We start from the raw sequence: 25,897 nt of genomic DNA, 5'->3' as shown, positions 1-25,897 counted from the left end.
ACTGAACTACAGCTAGATCCCATTCATTCATTTTTAATCAATAAACACTGATTAGATCTAAATAGCTGGCAGTCTAAGTCCAGCCAGGCTGTATAAGATGTAGACTATTCAAGAGGAACCAAGTGGTTCCCATTGTTCTGGAATTGGAGTACAATGACTGCAATCCTAGTTTGGAGGTTGATGAAAGGTGCTTTTATATTGAGATGAAAGGCTGTAAGAGCCTCTTTCCTAGAGAAAGGCCATACACTGTCATGTCCACTTTATTCTTTTGTCTTTCATCAGACTCTCATCAGAGAATCTAAGACAAATGTATCTTAATCCACTAAGACTATAATTTAAACCTGAATTTGTGTTCTTTGGATCCATGAAAACTAAGTTCCCATTATGATTTTATTTCTTCCCCAAAATTCCTCTGTTTTCTTTTAATTTTTCTAAGTTAGTCTTCAGTTAATTTTAATCCTTTTTTCAATGGTCCTTGATTTAACATTATTTTTATTGTATTGTGGTCAGTAAAAGATGTGTCTAACATACTGTTTTTCTGCATTTGTTTGTGAGGGTTTTATGCCTTAATACAAGGTCATTTTTTTGTAAAAGCATCATGCACAGCTGAGAAAAATACATACTCCTTTCTATTCCCATTCAGAAATCACCAGTGAACTGTCATATCTAGCTTTCTAAAATCTTGTTCAGGTCCTTAACATCTTTCCTGCTTAATTTTTGGTTAGATTTGTCTAACTCTGAAAGGTCACACTGAGGTACCTACAATTGTGGTTTTACTCTCTGTTTCTTGCTATAACTTTTTTAGTTCTTCCTTTAAACATTTATATGCTATCTCATCTGGTGTGTATGTATGGATGGATGGATGGATGGATGGATGGGTGGATGGATGTGTGTGTGTGTGTATGTATGTGTGTATGTATTAAAATCAATTCATTGTCTGTGGTACCTTTCAGCAAAATGTACTTTCCCTGTTCATTTCTTTTTATTAAATATATTTGCTGTTGCCCTGTCTGGGATCATGATTCCTACTCCCTGCTTTATTGAGTTCAGCTGAAGCGTGATAAATTTTACTCTCACCCCTTATTTTAGCTCTGTATTAATCTTGATGTTTTAATATGTTCTTTGTAAACAGTATATTGATGGGTTCTTCTTTCTAGTCAATTCTGCTATTCTCTTCTGTTTCATGGGTGAGTCCATCTCGTTCACATTTATACTTATGATTGCTAATTGTGTACCGTGTCTATTTCTCCCTCTCTTTACTCTCTGCCCTCTCAATCTTTCCTTTTAAACCCTCTTCATGATGCTTCCTCTGAGTTTACATTCTGTTTGGATTACGACTAATCTGAATCTATCATCCATCTTAATCCCCTCCTTTCCCCTCTCCTTGTGTGCTCCTGTTTCCCTATTGTATTGAATATATTTCTACGCCACAGCTCTGACCTACATTTCTTCTTATGCTGATAGAAATGAGAAGCCTCAGAGGGCAGGTTCTAGAATTCAGCAGAACAGTTGTGAGTATTTCACAAAGCAGAGCTAATACATGCATACCCTACCCTACCTATGGCATCACTGAGGAAGTGCCCAACCCAGGCCATTTGTATTGATACATTTCCTGATTTACTCCTTCTCACGAAGGCAGTATGATACAGTGGGATGGGCTCTATGTTTAGTTTTCAATCCCTAGATTGCTAACTGTGTAATCTGGAAGCAAGTCACTTAATCTCTGTTTTCTCAAAATTGATCAATCAATCAATCAATAAACATTTATTAAGCCCCTACAATGTGCCAGGCATTGTGCTAAACATCTGAGGTTTCTTCAGGCTCTAAATCTATGGTGCCATGACAGAAAACTTAGTAAGAGCTTACTAAAATGCTTTTTTCATTCATTCATTCATTCATTCATTCATTCATTCATTCATTTATTCATCTAGAGAAAGTAAAATCTGAAGGAGCTACAGAGGAAGAGCAATCACCATCACATTGTATCCCCCTCTCACCCTGCCCCAACCCACTAATTGCTGCGGTGCCTTTGTGAGGCCTCTTTTATTGTAAAGCAGTGTAGCATAAATCAGTTCACTCATTATAGATTGGATGGTTCTTCCAGTGACCACTTTTAGAGACTGTTTACACCTTAAAGTAGTAGTTTCAAAGGAAACAGAGAACTTTGGGTTTAAACCTTTGGGAAAGGGACAGAGGGAAAGCATTCATAAAGCACCTACTATGTGCCAGGTGTTATGCTGAGCCCCTTTTACAAATATTATTTGACAGGGAAAGGAGAGGAGAAGAAAAAGTGGAGAGAAAAAATAAGTGCTCCTCTAATTGCCTGAACTCTTGGCTAGAGAAGTCTCTCCCCTTGGCCACTGCTATCCCATCTGCATCCATTGGACGAAGATGCTGGCCTCGATGGTGGAACAAGCGTGATTGACACCACTCTACAATTCTGCCATCTACTCTTCTGTGTGCCCCTCCTGACTTACTTCACAGACCTGTTCTAACACCTCCCATGATCAGCATACCCTCACTGTGCTATTCTAGTTACATAATCCTGTCTCTCCCCTCTAGCTAGGAAGTCTCTTTGAGACCCTAGACGGCATCTCCCAGGATGCTTAGCTAGCCCCCAGATCCCATCCCCCCCAGAGCCAGCAACTGGACTGGTTTTTTTTCAAAGGCACACTACACCAGCAAAGAATTACATTATAGAATTAGACAAAATAACAGAATTCATCTGGAGGTCGAGAATCTCAGGGAAGTCATGAAAAAAGTCACCAAGGAAAGGGACCCAGTAGTATCACATCACAAATTACACTACAAAGCAATCATAATAAAAAAAAAATTTGGAGCCATGAAGGACTGGGGAAAAAGTAAGGGGAAAAAAGAACAAAGTAAAAAGTACATAGCAGAGAACAAAAAAAAAAACTTACAAGAAGCAAAGAAAAGATGGACAGCTCTCAACATAATGTGTAGTACAGGCTTTCTTGATAGGGAAATTTATTGCTACATATTTTGAACACTTATCTTCTGCTGTACACATGGCATGCTTTTTTCCTTTTCTTACTTTGAATTTGTTTCAATATTTAAGTTTATGATGTTTCTTTTTCTTTTCTCTATTGTGTATTGAGTTTTGGTGTTTGAGTCCAAAATTTAAAAAAATTTAAAAAAAAATCACAAGTTGGACATAAATCCCTAGAAGAAATAAAGCAAGAGTTTAAAAAAAAAATTTTTTTGGTACTGGTTGAAAACTAGAAAAGGCAATCCATGAAACTATATACACAAGACCCAGAAGCAAACGAACAGCATCAGAGAGTTCACTATGTCCAAGGATACCAACTATTGAGATAAGGACTCACTAGTCAACAAAAATTGCTGGGAAAACTGGCAAGTTGTTCATCACAAATTATATTTATACCAATATCTCACACTACAATGTTAGGTTTAGACCAGTATCTCATACCACAATAAGATCCAAATGGATTCATGACCTAAAAGGTCACATCACAAACAAATTAGAAGAGAATAGAAAGACATACTATTCACAACCAAGAATAGGAGAAGAGCTCATGACCAAAGCATAGAGGAGGTCAGGGAATATTGAAATGGACAACATTGATTAAATACAATTGAAGATGTTTTGTTTGAAGAAAATCAATGTGTTTGAAATTAGATCACTGTTGTTCAGTTGTGTCTGACTCTTCATGACCCCATGTAGGGTTTTCTTGATAAAGATACTAGAGTGGTTTGCTATTTCCTTCTCCAGCTTATTTTACAGATGAGGAAACTGAGACAAAAAGAGTTAAGTGACTTGCCCAGGGTCACACAACTAATAAGTGTTTGAGGCTTGATTTGAACTCAGGTCTTCCTGACTCCAGACCCAAGACTCTATGCTCTACCTAGCTGCCCTTTGAAATTAGAAGGTAAACTATTAACTGAGGGAAAAAAATCTTTGCAGAAAATTTCTCTGACAAAACTCTGATATCCAAGACATACAGGGAAATAATACAAAGAGATAAGAGCAAGAGCCATTATCCGATAGATAAACTGTCAAAAGATATGAGTTGGTATTCTCAAAGGAAGAGTTTTAACTTGAGGTAGGAGAGAGCTATTGACCAGATTTGGGGGTGTGATAGGCAGCAGTAGGGATAGTGATGCAAAAATAAAAAAAGCAAATTAAAAGAACAATATCAGTGAAAATTATAAAAGCAGGGCAATCTGGTACTACTATTTAAATATATTTTGTTATATATGTATATATTTATGTATATTATATATGTATGTATAGGTGTTTATATGTATACACATATATACTAATATAATATATTATATATACGCAGATATAGGTATGTGTAATATCTACATATATTTAGTGTGTATGCATATATAAACATATGTACCAATATTACATATAATATATATGTATATTTGGTATGTGTATGTATGTATATACCAACATCTTCATATTTATGTGAATTAGATAGTGTAAATAGTTGTCATATGTTGTTTTTTATCCTTCATTTTCAACAAGGACCAATGACATCATGAATGATATCTTAACTTGCACATGAATTGGATTTAGGTAGACAGAGTTGCCCAGTGATTTCATTGGCCTCTCTCTTCCAGAACCATTGAAGTCCACTGGCAAGACAAAAGTCAAGTGTACTGGCAATAGTTTGGGACAAAGTAAACGAGCTTGAGATGCAGTGGATGACCTTGGTGTCTTCCATGTCTGACCAAGCTCTGAGCACTCCACAGAACCTTCTTCAGTAGCCTTCATGGCCACTGGAACAAATTGTTCTCATCCGACCATTCTGCTTCGGGAAGTTTCACATGTTTGGGGTAGACATTTCCCTAACTCACTCATGGGTAACGTTCAGTTACACTCAGCTTGGTTTAACCCTGGGGTGTGTCCACTGTGCATGCTACAGCTTCTTGGAGCCACAGGTGATAGTCGGGTGGTAGGTGAACACCGAAGGTGGATGAACAGCCCTGAATAGAGCTCCGCAAGCCTTCACACCAGAGGTGCTAGTCTTCCTGAATGCCCCAAACGCCCCAATTGTTATACAATGATATTACATATTATCGTGTTATATTTTATATATAAATATACCAAATACATGTTTAGTACATTCCCCAAGTAATCAACTCCTAGTGCTTACCTTGGGGAGCTCCATCCATCCTCAAGGCTGTGTTTGATTCTTTTTTTAAGTTAACCTGCCACTATAAATTATGTGTATTTTTAATACAGCATTATAGATTCACAGTCTCATTTAAAAACTTTTCTGGCTTTCTTTATATATGAAAATGTTCACATTTAGTGATGGTTTCCTAGTTCATAATTCTAAAAATCATTAAAACAATAAGAGAAGAGTTAGTCTCAGTAGCCTGGGAGGTATTTTGTAGAGATTTTCCTAAGTTTCCTGAGAGAAGGGTGGCAGTTAAGAGGGGAAGTCAGCAGAATAATCATACTCTTTAGAAGATAAGGGAGTCTGTGCCCAAACCAGAAGGGGAAACCACATCAGGGAATAGGCTAGTATTCAGCTAACAAGAAAAGCTGTATGAAAAGGGTGAACAGAGAAGACCAAATATTAGCTTTCGTCCTCAAAGAAAAAAGAATTGTGTATGCTTGTGTTTGTGTATGAATGTTAACATACATACAAGCAACTCTATTCTGTGTCTCACAGAGAACAAAGTTTGGTCAAAGGGTGAATGAAAGGACTTGAAATCAGACCAGAGAGGAAGGAGGCTGACTCTGAAGGTTACTAGTTGTATGACCCTGAGCAAGTCACTTTTTAAGGTTCAGTTTCATCTGTGAAATAAATGAATGAGTAAAAAAGCATTGATTAACCACTTACAATCTGCCAAGCATTAGGGATACAAATAGTTTTTAAAAAGCAAGACAGTCCTTGCCCCCTATGGAGCTCACATTCTAAATGGGAGAGACAACATATAAAAGAAGGTTCAGCTCTAGGATAGGAAGTCCCAAGTGTCAGCTAAGAGGTTGATGGCAATCCCAGGGGTCTGTAAGTCGGGTCAGCAGGTTAGAAGGCAGTACCAGGGTTCTGGGGGTATAGACGCAGGGTAGATGGTAAGGTCCGAAGGACCTTAGGATGCAGTGGCAGGGCATATGGTAAGATTCTCCAGCTCACTGGAAAAATTAGCTAGAGGGAAGGAAAGGAAAGGGTGGGGGGAAGCAGACTTTCCTTTCACCTGGCCAATGTGGGACCTATAGCTAAAAGGGACACCCTCATTTTACAAATAAGGAAACTGAGGCACAAGGAGGTTAAGAGGCTTGCCTAAGATCATAGAGCTAGAAGAGACCTCAGAAGTCATCTCCTCCATTTTGTAGAAAAGGGCCCAGACCCAAGCAAATGAAGTAATTTGCCAAAGATAATGAAATCACAGGATTTTCTTAGTCTCACATGTTCATATGATCTAAGACATGACTAATTAAAAAAGAGGAGAACCAGGCTAGTGCCTGAAACCCACAGAATGTTAAAAGACCTCTCTGTTAAAGGACAGCCTCCAGCCCATTGAGTTTGATCCTCTTTGGAGGATTTATGGGAGCACACAAGCAAAAACACACAGGGTGGGTTTCTATCTGCACCAGTGAACATTCTATCCACACTGATGATACCTTGGATTCTCTGAAGTTTTGCAGTATACTTTTCTATTCAAGTTTTGCAGTTGTAACAACAACCTAAATTTATGGGAGCCTCCATTAGGTTCATTCCAAGCCAAAGGTTTTCAATATTTCTCCTTCTATCATTCACCCATAGAAGGATCCCACAATTCCACATGCTGTTCAGACAAAGATTCATGGAGCTCCCCAAAATTAAGCACTTAGAGTTGGTTGCCTGGGGTTTCTGGCTATATATACCAAACATGTATTTGGTATATTTATACATGAAATATGACAGAATAATACGTAACATTATTATAAAAGTGTTGCTCTTCAGACAGCGGACATTCAGTAAAAAAAAAGTTTGTTGCATTGGATTGTACTGTATGGTTTTGTGTTGTGTCCCATATCACCCCTAAAAAGTACGTCTTTGAGAATATGCACCTACTCAGAGCTCTGTAATGCCAACATCTTTCAATGCAACATAATAAATAGTAAGAATAGGGAGGACTAGAAGTTCCTGGGAGGTGAAGGAGGCCAACTTAACGCTACTAACATAGCCCAAAAACTCCCTCCTCAGCTTTTGTCATCAAGACAGCTATCCATAAAACTCCCTAGTTTAAGAAACACGTTTAGGCTAAGGTTTGCTTCTTTGCAGAGGTGGGATTCTATGGGTGTGGTACATTGAATACACTAGTAAACTTGGTTGGTGTGATAGGACCACTGTTTCCCTTAATGGTCCTCAAGACCTGATTGGCCCCTGCTTCACTGTGCAGCTTCCTAGTCCTTTAAGGGCACAATAAGTCCCAGTCATGTGGACTTTAGGCCCCTTGGAATTGGTGGATTGCTGACACCCACCAAAGTCACCTTAGCTTGCCCTGCTGACTACATATATGGAGAACAGTGGAGCTGCATCTAGAGAAGCTAATTACCACTATATCCTTGTTACATATCCCTGCTGTGTTAGAGCAAAATAGACCTTTGGTTAAATGTTCAAATGACTTTTGAGTAACTCTATCATACCTGAACCAAGAGAGTGCTGGCATGTTGGTTAATTTTGCTAAAATACTATTTTGGGCTCAGATTCTTAAAATCTGCCCTATTTGTATTGACCTCACAAATAGTGCAGACTCACTAGGAATCTCGCCCACCCCAACCAGTGTTTTAATAAACTCACTACTTGGACTGAAAGAAGGCTTGAGTGGTTGAATTCTTTCTAGGCAGACCCGCGCCTTTTACCCTTGCATTTCAGGGTTCCCAAGACCCCTAGACCACAATAGTTCTTTCAACTAATTCTCTTATGGCATGGAATCAAAGCCCTTCACCTGTCTTCTGGGCTGTGTCTTCTTCTGGACACTTACACTTCTTATTGATCTTAATCCACAGTGCTCAGAACTGAACCCTGTATCACAGTTGAGATCTGATAAGAGCAGACTACGGTGGTTCTGTCATCAATTTCTCATTCGTTGAAGCTATATCTCTCATAAATGCAGCCCAGGAACATGTGTTTTGTCTTCCACATCACACTGCTGACTCATTGAGCTTGCAATCCACAGGTATTTTTCAGAACAATGACATGTGCCTCTTGACTTTTTATAAGTAAGTGGAAGACTTTACATTTATCCTTACTGAACTGCTGAATTTCATTTTACTAGATTCAGCCTAATGCTGTATTGCCTATAGAGATCCTTTTGGCTCCTGTCATGCACTGTTAGTTATCCTTCTAAGCTTTGTATCATCTGCACATTGGATGAACGTACCATCTCCCTTTAGTCCTATTATCACTTGAAGGAATTTAATTAGTTACTGGTAAGTCATCTCAACATATATTGGTCTGGGAATGGCTAAAGTTTGGTGGAATATGAACATAATGGAATGTTAACAGTGCTCTAAGTAATGAATGATAAATACAGAAAAACATGGAAAAGCTTACACTATGATGGACAGTGAAGTAAACACAGACAAGAAAACAATACACACAAAAGACTACAAAAATGTAAATGGAATGAACTATGAAAAAATTGATGACCATTGAAGAATTACAAAGAAAGATGGCCCCAAAGAAGAGACATAAGGAAATATCCTGTTGGGAGAATTTTCCCATGGGAGTTCAGGCTTCTCTTGGCAGAAGCTGAGGGTCACAACCTGTTGCGTGGCAAAAACAAGGAAGTCTCACAAGACCTCTCCTTTGCTGACACGCAGCTCCCAGGGTTGGCTCTGCTCTCCTCTCATTGGGAGAAAAATCCTACTCATACCCCTGACACGAGGGCTGCAGGTGTCCGGCAGACTTGGTGATTGGCTATCACGTGGAGATCATACGTTGATCAGGTGTTACTAGGATATAAAAGAAAGCTACTACCACTTGATAAACAGAGCTTCTGCCCTCTTGCTGTCTCCCGCCTCATCAATGCGCCTCCGGGTTAAGAGTATTGAGCTGGTCTCGTGCTCACCACTGCAGCGGCATCAATATCCCACCCCCCAACCACTCATTTGCAAAGGTGGGAGGTCCATGAAAGGCTTTTTAAATGTATTTGTTGCTGTTTGCTAAATTTTTTTGTCCTTCCTCCTAAAAATATTCTTTCTTCTATGGGATGGCTCTCTGGGAGGAGTGAGGAGAGAAATACTGCGAAGAATTTAAGAGATATAAAAACCAAAGACACTAATATATTGTATTTTTTTAGAAGTAATGTATTATATTATATACTGGTATTAAAAGGGCAATTTTAGGTAATAGAGAAAAATAAAATACTATTTTTTCTCTTTCTTTTTTTGCTTTTTGCTTCAAGGGATGGTGAGTTGGTTAGGGAAATGGTAAGGACATTCAGAAATGAAGGTAGTATAAAAACAAAAAAGTCAAATAAAAAAATCAAAACTTAGGTTTGATGGTAATTGATTTTCACAACAAGACCAAACCATTTTTGGCTTTTCAAAATCACCTGAGTCATGAGCATTTCAGGGTAGAGTGTCAAGGCTATCTGGTATAGCATTGGAAACAGAGTCAAAAGACTCAGGTTTGAATTCTATGTCCTACACACTTACTAGGTAATTTGATCATCAGGACCTTATCTTAGGTCTCAGAGCCTTAGTTTCCTCATCTGTAAACGATACTTGTCCTCCCTGCCTGTTGTAAGGAAAGAGTTTGCAAATGTGAGCTGTGACTCCTCTTGGCTTACGGAGATCTTAGGGGTGCTGGGAAGAGCTCCGGGATTGAGTCCTGGTTCAGCCACCTCCTCTTAGATTATAGGCAAATCACTAGCCAGTCAGAGCCTCAGCTCCTCCACCTATGAAATAGAAGCATTGTTATTTGTCCTATGCATTTCTTAAGACTGTCAGAAAAGAGTTAAAACACAAAATGAGTGAAATATTATTAAGATCCCCTGCTAGCTAACCCCCTAAGCCTCACAAAAAATATAAATTCAACTCTTTGCTAAATGCCTGAGATTCTAATAACAAGATGTAGTGCCCACTGTGGGCTAATTCTGCTAACTCACACCTGAAAGTTGGGTCCCCTAGATTCAAGGTACTCTACAGGTGTGAACTTTAAAAAAAAATGACAGCTCATGAGCCCTGACTGCTCACCTTTAATAAGCAGCCCATTGACACTGTTAGCTTAAAGCAAAAGCATTAATTAAAATGGTGTAGCATGAGCAGCAATAACAAAACGCTTCCCCATAAACCCAGGGTGTATTCTCCCACAAATACACATAGGAAAAGTAAGCACACACATGGAGGCCACAGGTAGAACACACAAGCAGATCTATACTTAGGGAACCAATGTGGCTCGGGCAGTTCACACCTTCAGTCCAACCAAGGTTTTTCTCTTAGAGTGACCTCACATTGCTCTCTCTGGATGAGCCATCTCTGCTAGGCAGGTCAACTGGCTTGGCCCGTCGAGTCGGCTCCTCACCTCCTACACTGCTCTGTGCTGGAGCTGCTGTCTCCGTGGGCTATGTGCTGAAACCTTCTCCTTCCTTCTTGCTGCACTCTCCAAGAAATGCAGGGCAAAGATGAACAACAATTCCTCAACAGCAAAATCCTTTCCTTGGTGCTTTCTCTTTTCAAGACATCTTTTCCCCTAAACTTCTTCCAAACTTCAAAGATTCCATCATTCTTCTAGTGCCCCAGGTTCTTAATCATCATTACCCAGGACCCCATCACTCTCCTTCACCCCATACATCCAATCAGTTGCCAAATCTTGCCATTTCTACCTTTATAACATTTTCCCCATAAACTTCTTCTTTCCCTTCATGCAGCTATTGCCCAAGTCTGAGACCTCAGCATCTCTTCCCTAGATTATGGCAACAGCCTCCTAATTGATCTCCTTGCTTCAGATCTCTTCCCAGCTTCAATTCACCTTTTATATTGCTGTTCAAGTGCAGATCTGACTATGTGACTTCCCTATTCAACTACTCCAGGGCTTCCCATTCCTCCAGAATAAAATAAAAACCAAACTGGCCTTCTCTCTGTCCCTCATCCCTCGAATGCTAGTGCCCTCCCTCCCAAACTAGCTTATTTTTAACTGTTTTATGTAGGTGCATATATCTACTTATCTGTTTATCTATCTACCTATTTATTTGTTTAATCTACCTATCTATTTATCTATGTATGTTCCTATCTCCATATCTACCATATCTATCTATCTATCTGTTCATCTATCTATCATCTATCTACCCGCCTATCTACCTACCTACCTATCGATCTACTTACCTATCTATGTGTTTATATTAACTTTATATTTTTGCTGTATATATCTATGTAATTACTGTCTCTTCCATCAGAATGCAAACTCCTTGTGAGAAGGGATTGTTCCATTCTTTGTACTGGTATTTCCAGAACCTAGCACCTGGCACCCAGTTAGTTGTTTAATAGATCCTGGATTGATTGATTGACTGATTGATTGATTGATTGACAGACCTCCTCTCTCAACTGAGTAGAGGAAGACGTGGCTGATCCTTTCAGGAGCCAGATGTTTCCAGTGTGGTGGTAATTATCTTCATCCAGTGGCCAAGGTCGTATAATTAAGGAATTCCTTCATGCCTTCTAAAGGAGTAAAGAAGCGTCCACTGGCCTGTCAAAGTCTGAAAGGGGCACACCCATCGTGTCTCAAACTGTCAAGGTTTCATGCTCTTTATGAGCCACTTGAATGAGATATTCCAAGTGGTACACTTTTATAATCTGTGAATAGACCACTCAAGGTGGCTGTTTGAGGTCTGAAAAAGGCTGTCTAAAACAGGCTTTGCCCCATATCCTACATAGAAAACAAAGACCTTCTTCCTTAATTATGCAGATATTATACAGACAACCTTAAAAAACAGATATTCCAGAGAGGCCTCTGGACTACCACCACACCAAAAGGACCAATTACTAAGGTTTTTTTCCTGGCCACTGCTTTGGAGGGGAGAAGCAGCGGAAGTAGAAAGATCCTGGTCCTAAAAGAAGTGGGGACGGGGAGTATATGCCAGAGGAGAGTGGTGGGAGACCTGGAAGGGAGAACAAAAGCACAGAAAGGAAAAACTGCAGGAGCTGGAATCTTACTTCCCAATGATTCATCGGGTGGGCCCTGTTCCCTCCTCAGTCAGCATCAGCTTAACCAGACAAGCTGAGGCTCCGAGGAATCCTTGCCGTTACATCAAGTCACCTGCTTATTTCCCCAAGGTCTATTCATGAAAATAAAATTAATTTTTCTAGCCTATGAATTAAACATTAGTGCTTCCTGCAGAGAATTTTTAGTTCTGTAGAAATATCCCTTTGATGGCAAAAGAAAAAAGACCCTGGCATGTTCTAAAATAAGCTTCCACAGCTAGAAGGGTTATGGAGGAAGCAAAATCTGTGATTTTTTTTTTAAAGGAAAGGAGGGAGAGAAGAGTTAAGGAAGGAAGGAAGGGAGGAAGGAAAGAAGGAGAGAAAGAAGGAAGGAAAGAAAGGAGGGAGGGAGGAAGGATAAAAAGAAGGAAGGCAGGCAGGAAGGAAGGAAGGAAAGAAAGAAGGAAAGAAGAAAGGAAGGAAGGGAGGGAGGAAAGCAGGGAGGGAGGGAGAATGGAAAGAGAGAAGGAAAAAGGAGGGAGGGAGGGAGGATGGAAAGAAGGAAGGGAGGGAGGGAGGGAAGGAGGAACAAAGGAGAGAAAGAAAGAAGGAAAGAAAGGAGAGGGGGAAGGCGGGAGGGACATAAGATGGCTGCTGCTGATTTTCTTGTGCTCTGAAAGATGCTGGGGATTCTACAAAGCAGAAATAAAAAAGGAGAACATTCTAGGCATAAGGGACAAAGGTATAGAGGCTGAAGATTGAATGCTGCATGCAGACAACAGCAAATAATACTCCTGTCTGGAGTGTAGGGGCTATGAGAGAGATTAATGTGTCTTGGAAAGATAGGTTAGAGCCGGTCTGTGAAGGGCTTTAAACGACAGATGGAGGGATTTGTATTTTATCCTAGAGGCAACAGAAAGGCACTGAAACGTCTTAAGTGAGGGAGTCGCGTAGTCAGATCTGCACTTCAGGGATATCCATTGGCAGTTGTGTGGAGGATGGATTGGAGAAGTCTAGCATGAGCCATATCCCATGATTCCCTCTCCCCCATGCAAGTTTAGATAGCTCTTCCTCAAAAGGTATTGAAATTGTTCCCTCAGGAGACTAGGGCTCAAGCCACTGGCATAACTTCCTAGTCACCTGGGTACAAAACATCCAGGAAAGGAGGGCTGGAGCTCCCCTCTTGCTTGTGGACAAGTGGGAAGGATGGGCTCAACTGAATCCTGAAGAGTTTAGTATGGAACCTTGATTGAAATCCTGAGAGACTGAGAAGATAGTGGTAACCTCAATAGAAATATATTTTGGGTATATTGAGTTTGAGATATCCACAGGACAACCAGGTAAAAATGTATAGCAGGAGTTTGGTGATACAGTTATGGAGCTCAAGAGAGAGGTAAGGGCTGGATATATAGATATGAGAGTCATCTACATAGGGATGATAATTGGACCCATGAGAACTGACGAGACCACTGAGAGAAAGTATAGAATGGATGGATGGATGGATGGATAAATTAACTAATGGAAAAATCATTTATTTAGTACTTACTATATACTGTACTAAGCGCTGGTGTTACAAACAAAAGCCAACAAGATAGCCACTACCCTCTATTATTCCTATTCTTCTATTAGAATGGAAACTTTCTTATATTACCCCTGCCCCTTAACACTAGTTCTGTGAACAGTAATCAAACCATCACTACCATTATCGGTAAATAAATTCACTCTGACTTTGATGTCCAAAACATTCCTCCTTGGCCACCAGTCCCCTATTTGTGCTGTTTTCCTCTATTAGGATGTAAGCTTTCTTCCATGTAAGCTTTGATGACATCACCAAATAACATTATTACATATGAAGCAAAAGTTGCCCTTCTATGCATGTGCCCTGGTGACATGTGCTCACCAGATGTTACATATTTGTGTTCAGTCTTTTCACTGATGGTGTGCACATTTTGGGGTGATTGTGCCACAGGTTTGTGGGGGGAAATATACAAGTGCTATTTTTCTTACTATGCTATGTCATCAAATGTCTTTGCATTATGTGCTCTGGCTGACTAGTACAAGTAAACACTTTGGTGGGGGCTTATGAGTTATGAGTGGAAGGAGACCCACAGCATACATAGCACCTGGGATAGCTTGTCTGAGGGGGTCCATGTACAAGTGGAATGAAATACTCTGATACACCAGAATGGGAAAAAAAAAGGGAAGAGGGATAGGAAAAGTGACCAGCCATCTTTGAAATGAAAGACAGCATGGACTTCGACCAATCGCATTTTTATCTGCTTTGCTCAATGAGAAAACCAAGAAGATAATTGTTTCTACTATGCAATTGGATGTATAGAAGATGAAAGGGGAAGGAAGGCAAAGGGAAAATGGAGGCAAGATTCTATTTTGTAGAGGCATATATACCTTATATAATACTCTATAAAGGTCTTTCAAATATATTACCTCATTTGATCTTCCTGTGAAGTAGGCAGGACAGGTGATAACATCCTCATTTTCTAGATGAGGAAACTGAGGCTTAGAGAAGAGATTCCTTGACTTCATTTTTCCCTCTAACATTCTAAGATTATGATGTGTCCAAGATCACATAGCTAGCACACGTTAGGACTAGAACCCAGGTCTCCTGTCTCTTGGGCTAGTCCTCTTTTCATTTATACCTCACTGCCTCCTGATTTAGCACTGTCTGATTTTCAATGGCATCATTAAGCATTTGGTGCTTTCAGCAACCAATCTTAAACTAGATGGCTGACTACGTTCTGTGAAATCCAAGTCTGGGTCCTCATCTTCAGCTCTGAGAAATCTCAAAGTGGAGAATAGAGACTACTTCTAGCTGAGAAGATGTCCCTCTGAGAGAAGAGGGACCTCACAATAGTAAGGACTCACAGGGCTTTCCCTGAGGGGAACGTGACATGCACACCTGAAATTCTGGATCAAACCACCGAGCACTGGTTGTCTGTAATGTATGGCCTGATAAGTGATCTCACAGGCCTCATATCCGCACATAACATACAAATAAAGACTGCTAGAGTAGAATGACAGGCAAGGCTTATTTTTCCTACATATCCATCTGTCCAACAGATTGCAAGTTTCTCGAGGGCAAGACCTGAATTTTTTGTCACCTTTGACTCCCCAGTACCAAGTACAGTACTTTGCACATGTGTTTTTCAGACTGGATTTGTAATTTTATAGGTGTAGGAATCTCCCTGGAAGGAAAATCTACTAATGGCAGCTAGGTGGAAAATGGATAGTGTGCCTGGCCCGGAGCCAGGAAGACCTGAATTCAAATCCAACCTCAGTCACCAAATAGAATTGTGACCCTGTACAAGTCACTTAATCTCTGTTTGCCTCAGTTTATTCATCTGTAAAATAGGAATAACCACATATAGTTGTTGGAAGGATCAAATGAGATATATTTGTAAAGCACGTAGTAGATGCTTAATAAATGCTTGTTTCCTTCCTTCCTTCCTTCTTTTCTTTGTAGTTCAGCAAAACTGGTGTCCAATTTATGGTCTTAGAGAGTTTCCTGGAGCACTGAGGAGTTAAGTGACTTGTCCAGGATCACATAGCTATGGTGTCAGTCGTGGGATTTGAACCCAGCTCTTCTTCACTCTAGGGCTAACTCTCTATTCACAATATCATGCTGCCTCTCACCTTGTATACAATAGGTTTTTACTAAGAGCTTGTTGAATTAAATTGAGTGCACAAAAAGGAAGCAATACCTTCCTCCACAGCAGCCCTCATCCAGCATGGACTGAAAGCCCTTCACCATCTTGGTTTCCTTCATCTAGATGCTCTCCAGCTTATTTACCAAAGTCCTTTCTAAAATGGGGTGCCTAGAATTCACCATGGTGCTCCAGGTATGAAACAGACTGCATCAGAAGCCCCCCTTCCCCTACTCTCACCTCAATCAAGCATCTAATGGAAATTTGAGAGAAAGTGAAAAAGAGTTGGGAAAGCATTGGAATGAATCAAAGTTATGAAACTAACTTCAATTCCCACCTATTGTATTTACTGTGGGACTTTGTGCAAGCCATTTCACTTATATGTCTGTGCCTCAGTTTCTTCAACTGTAAATTGAGGAAGTTGATCATATCTAAGGGTCCTTTCTAGCTCCAAGTTTATGATCTATGAAGTTTGCCATGGACGTTCTTTGCTGATGACCAATGCTTCCTATATATCTTGGAAACTTTCTTATTAATTAAAGAGAACTCCCTAGAAGTGAAGAGATAAGAAGCAAAGCAAAATGTCAGAAGCTAGAAGAGGTTTAGGTGGGGAGAGAATACAAAGAGAAAATTAGAAGAAGATTAATTAAATGCAGATGCCAAATGTCAAAACCAATGGTTCACCCAGCCTGTGACATATCTTTGCCCGACCTAAATGGCATGTACCTTTTATTTAAACGAGTCTTAAAGGAACTATAAAAACCAACATACTTTCCATCACTCTACCTGCAGTTTTCCCAAACAAAACCAATATTTCTCATAATCTATGTGATTTTTTAGTCCTATCAAGGGTTTGTGGTTTCACACAATCAGAGAGTATCTTATCACAGACCGGAGGCAATGTTTAGATTGCTTTTAAATGTGCCTTTTCAATGGTCAAGAAAGGCTTTCAAGAGCTTCAGCATAAAAAGAAGACAGTCACCCACAGTGCTCCACTATAGAGGGTGAGGTTACCAGGCCAGATTACTCAGTGAAAAAGGCTAGAAGAATCTGCCTTACAAATTGGAACGTCAGCCTACACTTGATACAGTCTTAGTGTATCAAGCACCATCTGATGTATGTGGCTTTTGCAGCAGCTCTGGGCACAGAACGGGAAGATTTGAAGAGGACAGATCATTTCAGTCTTAAAGTGCCTCATCTTGTGGGGGGAGGGACTGAAATTGAGAATGGATGAAGGGAAGAGAATGTGGCTCTCCAGATTTTGATGATGCTCAAAAAGTGCTCAGGATCAATTGAGTCTTTAAAGAGGAACAAGAGGAAAGCAGTGGATAAGAATTTTGAATCCTGGCTCTCATACCCATTAGCTACGCCACCATGGCTTCTTTAAACCTCAGTTTCCTTATCTGTAAAATAGAAAAAAGAAATTTTGCGCTACTTGCCTCATGGGTTGCAATGAAGAAAATAACTTTGTAAAAAGTTCTATGTTGTTAAGTTGTTTCAGTCATGGCCAACTCTTCATGACTCCATTTGGGGTTTTCTTGGTAAAGATACTGGAGTGGTTTGCAGTTTCCTTCTCCAGCTCATTTGACAGATGAGGAAACCGAAGAAAACAGAGTTAAGTGACTTGTCCAGGGTCACATAGCTAGTAAGTGTCTGAGGCCAAATTTGAACTCAAGAACATCAGGAAGATGAGTTCTAAGGTTGATTTTGATTCTTGCCAGAAGGAGATCATTGGGTGAGAGGCTGGCTCCACTGCTTTCTCAGAGAAAGGGTACTAGACTAGTGCCAAGCCTAGTGCTCTATCCACTGCAGCACCACATAGCTGCCCCCCCCAAAAAAGTTCCATAGGACTTAAGAGTTGCTGGTATTACCACTTCCTTCCAAAGAAGCTCTAGTGAGGACCATTGCCAAAGGCTTGTGTCCCTCATGCCTTCTGACCTCCATGTCTTGGATTCTCTCAAGCACTACCTTCTACATAATGCCTTTCCTGGTCCCATCTCTCCCAGCTCTTGGTGCCTTTCCCCTTTCAGATTATTCTGTATCATTTATTTTGTGTATATGGATTCATCTGTATACTTATTGTTTCCCCTGAGAAAATGTAAACTCCTTATTTCCTTTTTGTCTATGTCCCCCAGTTCCAAGCACAGTACTGCCACGTAATAGGCACTTGTCAAATGATTGTTTGAGCCTTTCTGAGACTCAGGTGAAAACCTTCAATTACCCAAAGCAGTCATCGTCAAGTAAGAAGAGCAATGAAACCACATTTTTTTCAATCAATATCCATTATTAAGTATACTGTGTGAAATGCACCGTGACGAGGAATGTACAAAAATAATTAAGTCAGGCACTTGTCTTCCATTAAAGGAGGTGACCTGTACAAAGATAATGATAACTAACAGTGTGCTGATAAATATTTAACAGCTGACCCTATGGGGGGAAATACACACACTACACATTTTAAAGTTTAATCTAAATTATTAACATTTTCTCCATCATTTTCTTAAGTCTAGACAATCAACAAAACATCAAGCCCAGATTTGTAACATTTGCTGATTTCTGGGGTGTAAATGTTCATTCATCCTGAAAATTTAGTAATTGGCTCCTGTGAGTTTATTTGAGCTGCCTTTAACATATCCCTGAATAACTCAAAACAAGGTAAGTGTATGAGAGGTACAAGCAAAGGGCTATGAAGCTTCTAAGGAAGAAGATGGTGATATTTGAACTAAGCCATGAATGATGTAAAACCTCAAAGCCTATTTGTATGGGACTTTCCTCATTGATAGAGATTGATTATTCAACACTACACAGTGGCATAAAGGATGGAGCTGGTGAGAACCTAGGAGTCCTCTGGCTTCCAATTTCAATAAAGAAGACAGGTGGTTTTAGACTCTTCAAGTTTCTGAAGGGAGAGAAAGATTCTGGAAAGAAGCCAACAAGTAAAGGAGCTGGTACCTCCATGATGTCCCTATCCCTGATTTGCTACACTGGAGACTTCAGGGAATTTCTGTTTGAGTGAGATCTTCCTTGAGTCTTTCTTGGTTCAGCTGAGATACCTGGTTCCCAATGGGAGAGTTCATTTACTCTGCCTTGTATGCTATATATTTTCATCTGCACACCTTCTCTGATTTCTGTTTTGTTATCAGCTTGGATAGATGGTTTTATTTGCTGTTTCCTAATGTAGAACTGGCATTTGGTGGGAAAGTAGTCAAACCTTGGATATACAGCTTCTTGAGGCACTCCTTCATTAAGGGATAGTAATCAAGTGCCCAGCTTGAACCTAAAAGTTATTTCCCTTTGACTATAAATATTTAAGGGGAAAGAGTGACATAGTTCTAGTCTAGTACCCTTTCTCTGAGAATAGCAGTGTGGCCAGCCTCTGGCCCAATGATCTCCTCCTGGCAAGAATCAAAGTCAGTCTTAGAGATGAATGGATGGAGAAGCCACATCTAGACAGACTCATGTGAATACACATAACCTACCTGGGAAAAACATACCATACCCCATTACAAATGGCTAGGATTTCAACAGATATACATACTGGGTCATAGGGGTTGGAGGTAAGAGCTTTCAGACATGTGGAATGGGGCAAAAGCAGAAAAACAGGAAATCATGGAAGATGTTCATGGAATAGTAAGTGATCTAGTTTGCTCTCTTGACAGAGGATAATGAAAGACAACTTTATAGAGTTAGGTGGAAAACAGAATTTGAAGAGTCTTAAAATGGCAGGCATACACTTTGAATTTTAGTCACTAGGCAGTGGAAAGCCATTAATGGACTTTGAACATTACCAGATCCATCAGATTAATCTGGAAGGATGGACCTCGCCTAGAGGCAAAAGAATCAACTGTCCTATGGACATGTCTAATGGATTTCCCCTAAAGAAAGATCTAGAATGAGGAATAGTCACTAGGTGTTTGACATAGAAATAGTTTCATTTTGCTAGGTTCCCAGGAAAAGAAATTATGGAGCCAGCATCAGGGGTTGGGGAAGTGGAGAAAAAGAAGAGAGAAAAGGTTTCATGAAGCCATTACATTCTTGGAGACATCCCTTACTGTGTCTAGTAGCTTGATTTTTTTTTAAGGAAGAAGGAAAGGAAAGGGAAAGGAAAGGAAGGGAAAGGAAAGTATAGTGTGATGTGCACGCTTTGTTTGTATCCCCTGTGCCCAGGAATAGAGTGTTCTATTTACACAAAAATAGCTACTCACACTAATGATACTTCTCAATCTTAAAAATAACTACTTAACAGCAAAGCAAAAGAAATAATCATTTCACGAGGTACTCACACATCAAAGTGAATGTATCAATAATAAAGGGTCAGAATTCATTCATAAACCTGGATCACGCTCTTCCACCAATATCTGGGAAGAGAATGAGCGTGCACTTCCAGGGACTTGGTACTGAAGCACGTGAGGGCTCAGAAGAACTCCCAGCTCTGGACCACATCTGCACTACGCACAAGCACTTGTCTGCTAACTGCTTGTCTGGAGTGGATTGCTGCTCTGCAGCTGCCCAGATCTCTCCTACATTCCAGAAGAGTATTTAGAAGCTCCATCAACTTACAATTATCCTAAAACGATATTTAGAAAGTGGTACCACTTAATTTGAATAGCATTTCCCTTTAAACCAGAGAATAGGAAGGAGGGGGAGGGAAGAGGAGGGGAGGGGAGGGAACGGGAGGGAAGAGAGAGGAGGGGGAAGGAGAAGGGAGGAGGGCAGAGTGGAGGGGAGGGGAGGGAGAGAGGAGGAGGACGGACTGAAGAAGGCCACAATCAGCTTACCCATTATGAGAAGCAGGTTAGACAGAGTAACAAAGAAACTCAGATGATCCTTTAAGGATGGAATTTCTCTGACATTCTTCCTACCTTTCCCCCAACGGAGGTGATGCTTCTCCTGAGAGCATCTGAACTGATGCTTCAGCAGTAACCTAGGTAGTGTTGGTAGTAAGGAAATATTGTTGGATTTGGAGTCAGTGCACTTGGATTCGAATCCTAGCTCTCCTATTCGCTACTTGTGTGATCTCAGTATTCCCATCTGTAAAATGGAAAGGATTAGACCTCTACTAAGGTCCATTCCAGCTACAAATCTATGATCTTGTGTTCCCATGACCTCCTAAGCCGGTCTATTCCATGCCTGGTTTGCGGTTTTTAATTCTAGGTGCCATTTTAGTAAGGACATTGATAAGAAGAAGAGTGTCCAGAGGAGGGTAACATGATAGTGGAGGGCCTCTAGTTCATGCCATTCAAGGCCTATTTGAAGGAACTGAGGATGTCTAACCTAGAGAAGAAAAGGTGCGGAAGAGATGTGTTCCAGTACTTGAAAGGCTGTCTTTTGGAAGAAGGATCAGGCTTGGTGAGTTTGGCCTCAGAGAGCAGAGCTAGGAGAAATGAGTGGAGAGCCCAAAGAGACAGCTCTAGGCTTAGTGAAAAGAAAAGGCTTCCTAACAATTAAAGCTATGCAAAAAAAAAAAAAGTAGAAAAGGCTGCCTTGAGCTGGTAGTGCTTTCCCGGGTCTCTGGAAGACTTCAAGCCAAAACTGGAAGACCACTTGTAAGGTGCATGGTGGCTGGACTTCATTCGTGGACGTGGTTAGATTGGATGTCTTCAGAGTCTTTCCAATTTTGAAATTCTAAGATTTGGTGATTCTGCAAGTATGGAGGACCTAGCCTCAGCAAACTTTCTGGACAGCTCGATCCAGGAAATGATGGCCCACACAGGGCACCCTTTGACCCACATGCCATCCAATTGCCACACCCCATGTGCCACTCAGGAGTTCTGTGAAGCAATGTGGAACCAGGCCAATCAAACCTGAAATGGAAAAGAATCCTCCCCACAGAGTAAGGTACAATTAATTCCCTGGGGCATTTCCCCAACAGAATAGAAGGGTCTTCCAGAATAAGTCTTTCAGAACAAATATCCCTCCCCACCTCAACACAAGCCAGCTCTACAAGACTCACCCTACTTAGGACCCCAAGTCTGTGCCAGGAAAAACAGCTTTTCAGTGGCACATGCTATATGGATTTGAATAGCATGGTCTATAAGATAAGAAGGCCTGTATAAATATAAAATAAGATTATTAAGTGTTCACTTCTATCTGCTTTTTTCTCTAGCGCTGTTGCCAAAAGAATAAAGCCTTAGAGACAGATATGCTCTGATGTACAACTCACAAGTAACCTGTCTAAAATGACCAAATTCTGCAGCTTAGCTTACAAGAAGCCTGCTAAGGAGAGCCTTGGTTTCTTTTTAGCCTGGAAGAGTTTCAGTGTCCTGAGAACATTCTGCATTTTCTACAGCTTGCCATTTAGAAGTGAGAAGAGAGGGAGACAGGCAGACAGACAGACACGCACACACACACACACACATACACACATACATGTACGCACGAAGAGCCACGGGGAGAGAAAAAGATGAAAACAAGCAGAGCAAAAGAGATGGAGAGACAGACAGAGGTCACCACAGACACATTTACAGCAACCTTAAAGAAGAGACTGTCAAGGAAAGAACACAGAAGCCTTGCATGAACCCCAAGGCAAGGTGTCCTGACTGCCACTGATCACTAAAAACAACAAATACTCCTCTACCCTTCCCATTCACCCCCAAATCAAATACAAACCCTTCTCCACAGATTGCCAGCATTCTTAAAGAGCATATTTTTAAATTGTGTTTTCCTTGTTTTCCAGTGAGGGGGGAGGGGAAGAGAGAAAGAGAGAGGGAGAGACAGAGAGAAATAGAGAAAGATACAGAGAAACAGAGAGAATGGATTTCTGTTCAATGAAAAAATAAAATTTAACTTTAAAAAAGAGAATAAGAAAAAATATTACTTTTAGAAACAGGCAGGAATGTCATTTCCCTCCTCTCTCCCCACCCTCATTCCACATAAGACTATAGAATTTGCCAATCAACCACTACTAAGCTATAATTCAAGACATTTAAGAGACTATTTAGGAAAAAAAAATCCTCTCCTTTCCTTCTCTTTTTTTGGTGGGGGGGAGGGAAGGATTGGAGGGTTGTTCATAGAAAAGGTTGATCCCTCACTCCTTAATAGGATCACAGAAAGGGAAGAACAAAAAACAAGCTTGGGTTACCTAGTTTAATTCCCCAGCTGAAGAAGGGATCAGTAGCTATTGCTTTTGTCTTGGCTATTATAGGAAAAGCTTATCAACAGCAGAAGCCAAAATAAGCTTTCTAAGGTTGATGTGGGATTCCAAGGTGGAGGTCGGAGGTTGAAATCAGGCAGGAACAAAAATCCCAAGGGAGTTCTGGAGCCTTAGCATTTCGTACCTCTAGCATCCAGCTCCATTGTTGGGAGGTGGGTAGGGAAGACAGCCACAGGTGCCTAATGGGGGGCTGGCCTCAGTCTGGGTCCAAGAGTGGGGAGCATGTGCCTAATAAGTGTATTGTATTCTGGGGCTTTGAATGAGCTTTATGTGGGACAGGGTTTTCACCAGAGGAAAAAACAACTTCAGGGGCTAGAATAGCAAGCAAATAGCAAATGGGAGGGCAGGAATTGAGGATGGGGGTGTAGGAATGGAGAGAATGAGAAATAGTAGAGGGAGACAGGCAAGGCCAGGAGGAAAAAGGATGATGCCAGTATATATATGAAAGCCAAGGCTCAGTTCTGTTCTAAGTGAGGTCCTCCTCTCTCGGTCCCCTCCAAACACACCCATACTACAGTCCTCCTCCTCATTAAGTACACAGTGTGGATATCTTTGCTGCCAGGAGGAGGCTGAAATTCTTATCCACCAAACACAAGAGAATGAGAGCGGAATCCAGGGTCCAGAGGCACCCACCCCCGAGAAAGGAGAAACACAAACAATACTCCCCCAGAAAAGCCCTAGAAATCCTGGATTGAACCACAAGAGCACCTCAATTCCTTCATCAATGATTTCAAAACATGCAACATCCTGGGACCCCAGAGACAGTCTGCCAGGAAACTAGGAAACAGGTTTAGTCAGACAGAAGGAGAATTTAGAATTACCTGGAATGAAATAACTGCCTTGTCCCAAGAGACAAGATGCAATTCAAGGCAGTTAAGAGTGCCTCCAGAGAACTGTGGAGGCAAATTTCTCTTGATTGAACTGGATTGGGGGGGGGGGGGAGGCACAAATGGAGGGTCAGCAATCCCCAGTCTTTGAGCTTCAAAAAGGAAAATAATGAAATATTTTTCACATTAGGAAGGTATCTTTGGGTTATCTAGTTTAATTCCCCAGCTGAAGAAGGGCTCAGTAGCTATTGCCCTTAGGTTAGTGAAAAGGAAAGGGATCAGTCTCTTAATTGGCAAACATTTATTACTTACTATTAATGCTTACTATGAGCCAGGTACTATGGAAAGCACTGGGTTACAAAGACCACCCACCCACACACACACACACACACACACACACACACACACACACACATAGTCCCTGCCCTCAAGGAACTTACATGCTATTAAGACGGAGGTCGTGTATACATATCAGTATATGTAACATAGAGACGCCAAAGAACTGGAACTTACCCCAGAGCAGAGTGAGCAGCTGGGCCTTAGGAATGAGGGTGAGAGAATACAGGGCCCCAAAGTGGAGCAGGGTCATCAGGATGACATTCCTCCAGACTATGCCCTGTCGGGCTGGCACCTTCCTGCTATCCCCATCTTGGATTCCCTCCTGGGCTGTCCATTCTAGCGGGCTTCCTGAGCTCTCCTTGAGAAAGGCAGCCTTCTCTGGAGCCAGCCCGCAGCCAGCCCCCAGCCCCAGCATGGTTGGAGGGGGAGATAAGCCAGCAGCAGCTCTGATGACTCCCTCTGGCCTCTAGGTTGGGCTTTCAGGTTTCCGTTTTCTGGTTCAAACAGCAATGGTCATCTCCTCTCTTTTCGGGATGCCAAGACTTGCCTTTTCTTTTGTATTATCTATAGATGGGGAGGGAGGGAGGCTGCCTACGAATACAAATCTTAGAGCTCAGCATCTGTTGCTAGTCTCCCATCCTCGCTGCTGCTGCTGGGTCAAAGCTGAAATCCGCACAGTAACAGAGAAACAGGGGGAGAGGGGAAGGGAGGGGGAGGCAGGTGGGGAGCAGAGGGGGAGGGAGTTGTGGGAAGGGAGAAAAGAGAGAGTAGGGAGGACAGGGAGGGATGGAGGAGAGGGAGGCAGGGAGCGCACACTAAAAAGACCTACATAGCTGTAGCCAATCAGGATGACATGTGGTGCTCTTAAAGAGAACGTGATTTGGTCTCATCACTGAGCACATCTCCCTGAAACCGAGAGGCCCAAGCTTAGCCTGAGTCCCTATGAAACTCCTATCGCACCTTCAGTTGCCTTCTACACCTAAGGCCGTTAGGGACAACGGAATGGCTTCAGGTCAAGAGCATGGAGGGCAGGAAACAGGAAAGCCGGTCATTGAGTGGTTGGTGGGTTGGTTGGACATCTTATCACATGCTTTAAATGGGATATGCCCATCAGAGGATTATAGATCTACCTGCACCTAGAAGGGGCCCTGATAGCTGCCTAATTCAATCCCCTGCCTTTACAGACAAGCCAACTTAGGCCCAGAAAGAAGAGGTGCCTTGAGCCAGAATTGGCAAGCAGTACCTCTGACTCCAAACCCAGCACTTTTGACGCTGCATTACTCCACGGTCCCTGCGGCAATAGCCTTTGAAGGCAGTTACAGATGTTGTGTGAGCTTCATAAGCTACAGCTGGAAAGAGCCAGGTCAGACTTATTGTTGTCATTTCAGTCCTACCCTACTCTTCTTTGGGTTTTCTTGGTAATGATACTGGAGTGGTTTGCCATTTCCCTTTCCAGCTCATTTTACAGATAAAGAAACTGAGGCAAGGTTAAGTGACTCACCCAGGGTCACACTGCTAGTAAGTGTCTGAGGCCAGATTTGAACTCAAGAAGATGAGTCTACCTGACTCCAGGTCCCGCACTCTGTCCACTGCTCCACCTAGCTGCCCTCAGGGTCAGAGGACCTAGGTTCAAACTCCACCACTGACTCTTATTACCTCCCCTGGATCTCATTTTCTTGTCACTGAGTTTAATAACTGCACTGTACAGTCTGTATCTGTAAGATGAAGGGACACTTCTCAACATTCTCTAGGTCTGTGTTTCTATGGTCCTCTGAATCCC

The 25,897-nt window shown here is 41.4% G+C and overlaps 1 protein-coding gene across 1 annotated transcript in view; it reads right to left on the bottom strand.

Moving 5' to 3' along the window:
- The window catches only part of SCD5 (stearoyl-CoA desaturase 5), a 76,874-nt gene extending 52,342 nt beyond the window's left edge, over window positions 1-24,532 (bottom strand). The window contains exon 1 of the mRNA XM_027854562.1: window positions 24,292-24,532. Coding sequence (XP_027710363.1) covers window positions 24,292-24,532 — 241 coding nt within the window. The remainder of the gene's footprint in view (window positions 1-24,291) is intronic.
- Between the last annotated feature and the right edge of the window lie 1,365 nt (window positions 24,533-25,897).

This window comes from Vombatus ursinus, unplaced genomic scaffold (genome assembly GCF_900497805.2).
Source record: "Vombatus ursinus unplaced genomic scaffold, bare-nosed wombat genome assembly UNPS02010461.1, whole genome shotgun sequence".
Lineage (NCBI taxonomy): Eukaryota > Metazoa > Chordata > Mammalia > Diprotodontia > Vombatidae > Vombatus > Vombatus ursinus.
The sequence above is the reverse complement of the archived record's forward strand: the minus strand, read 5'-3'. Positions and strand labels throughout refer to the sequence as shown.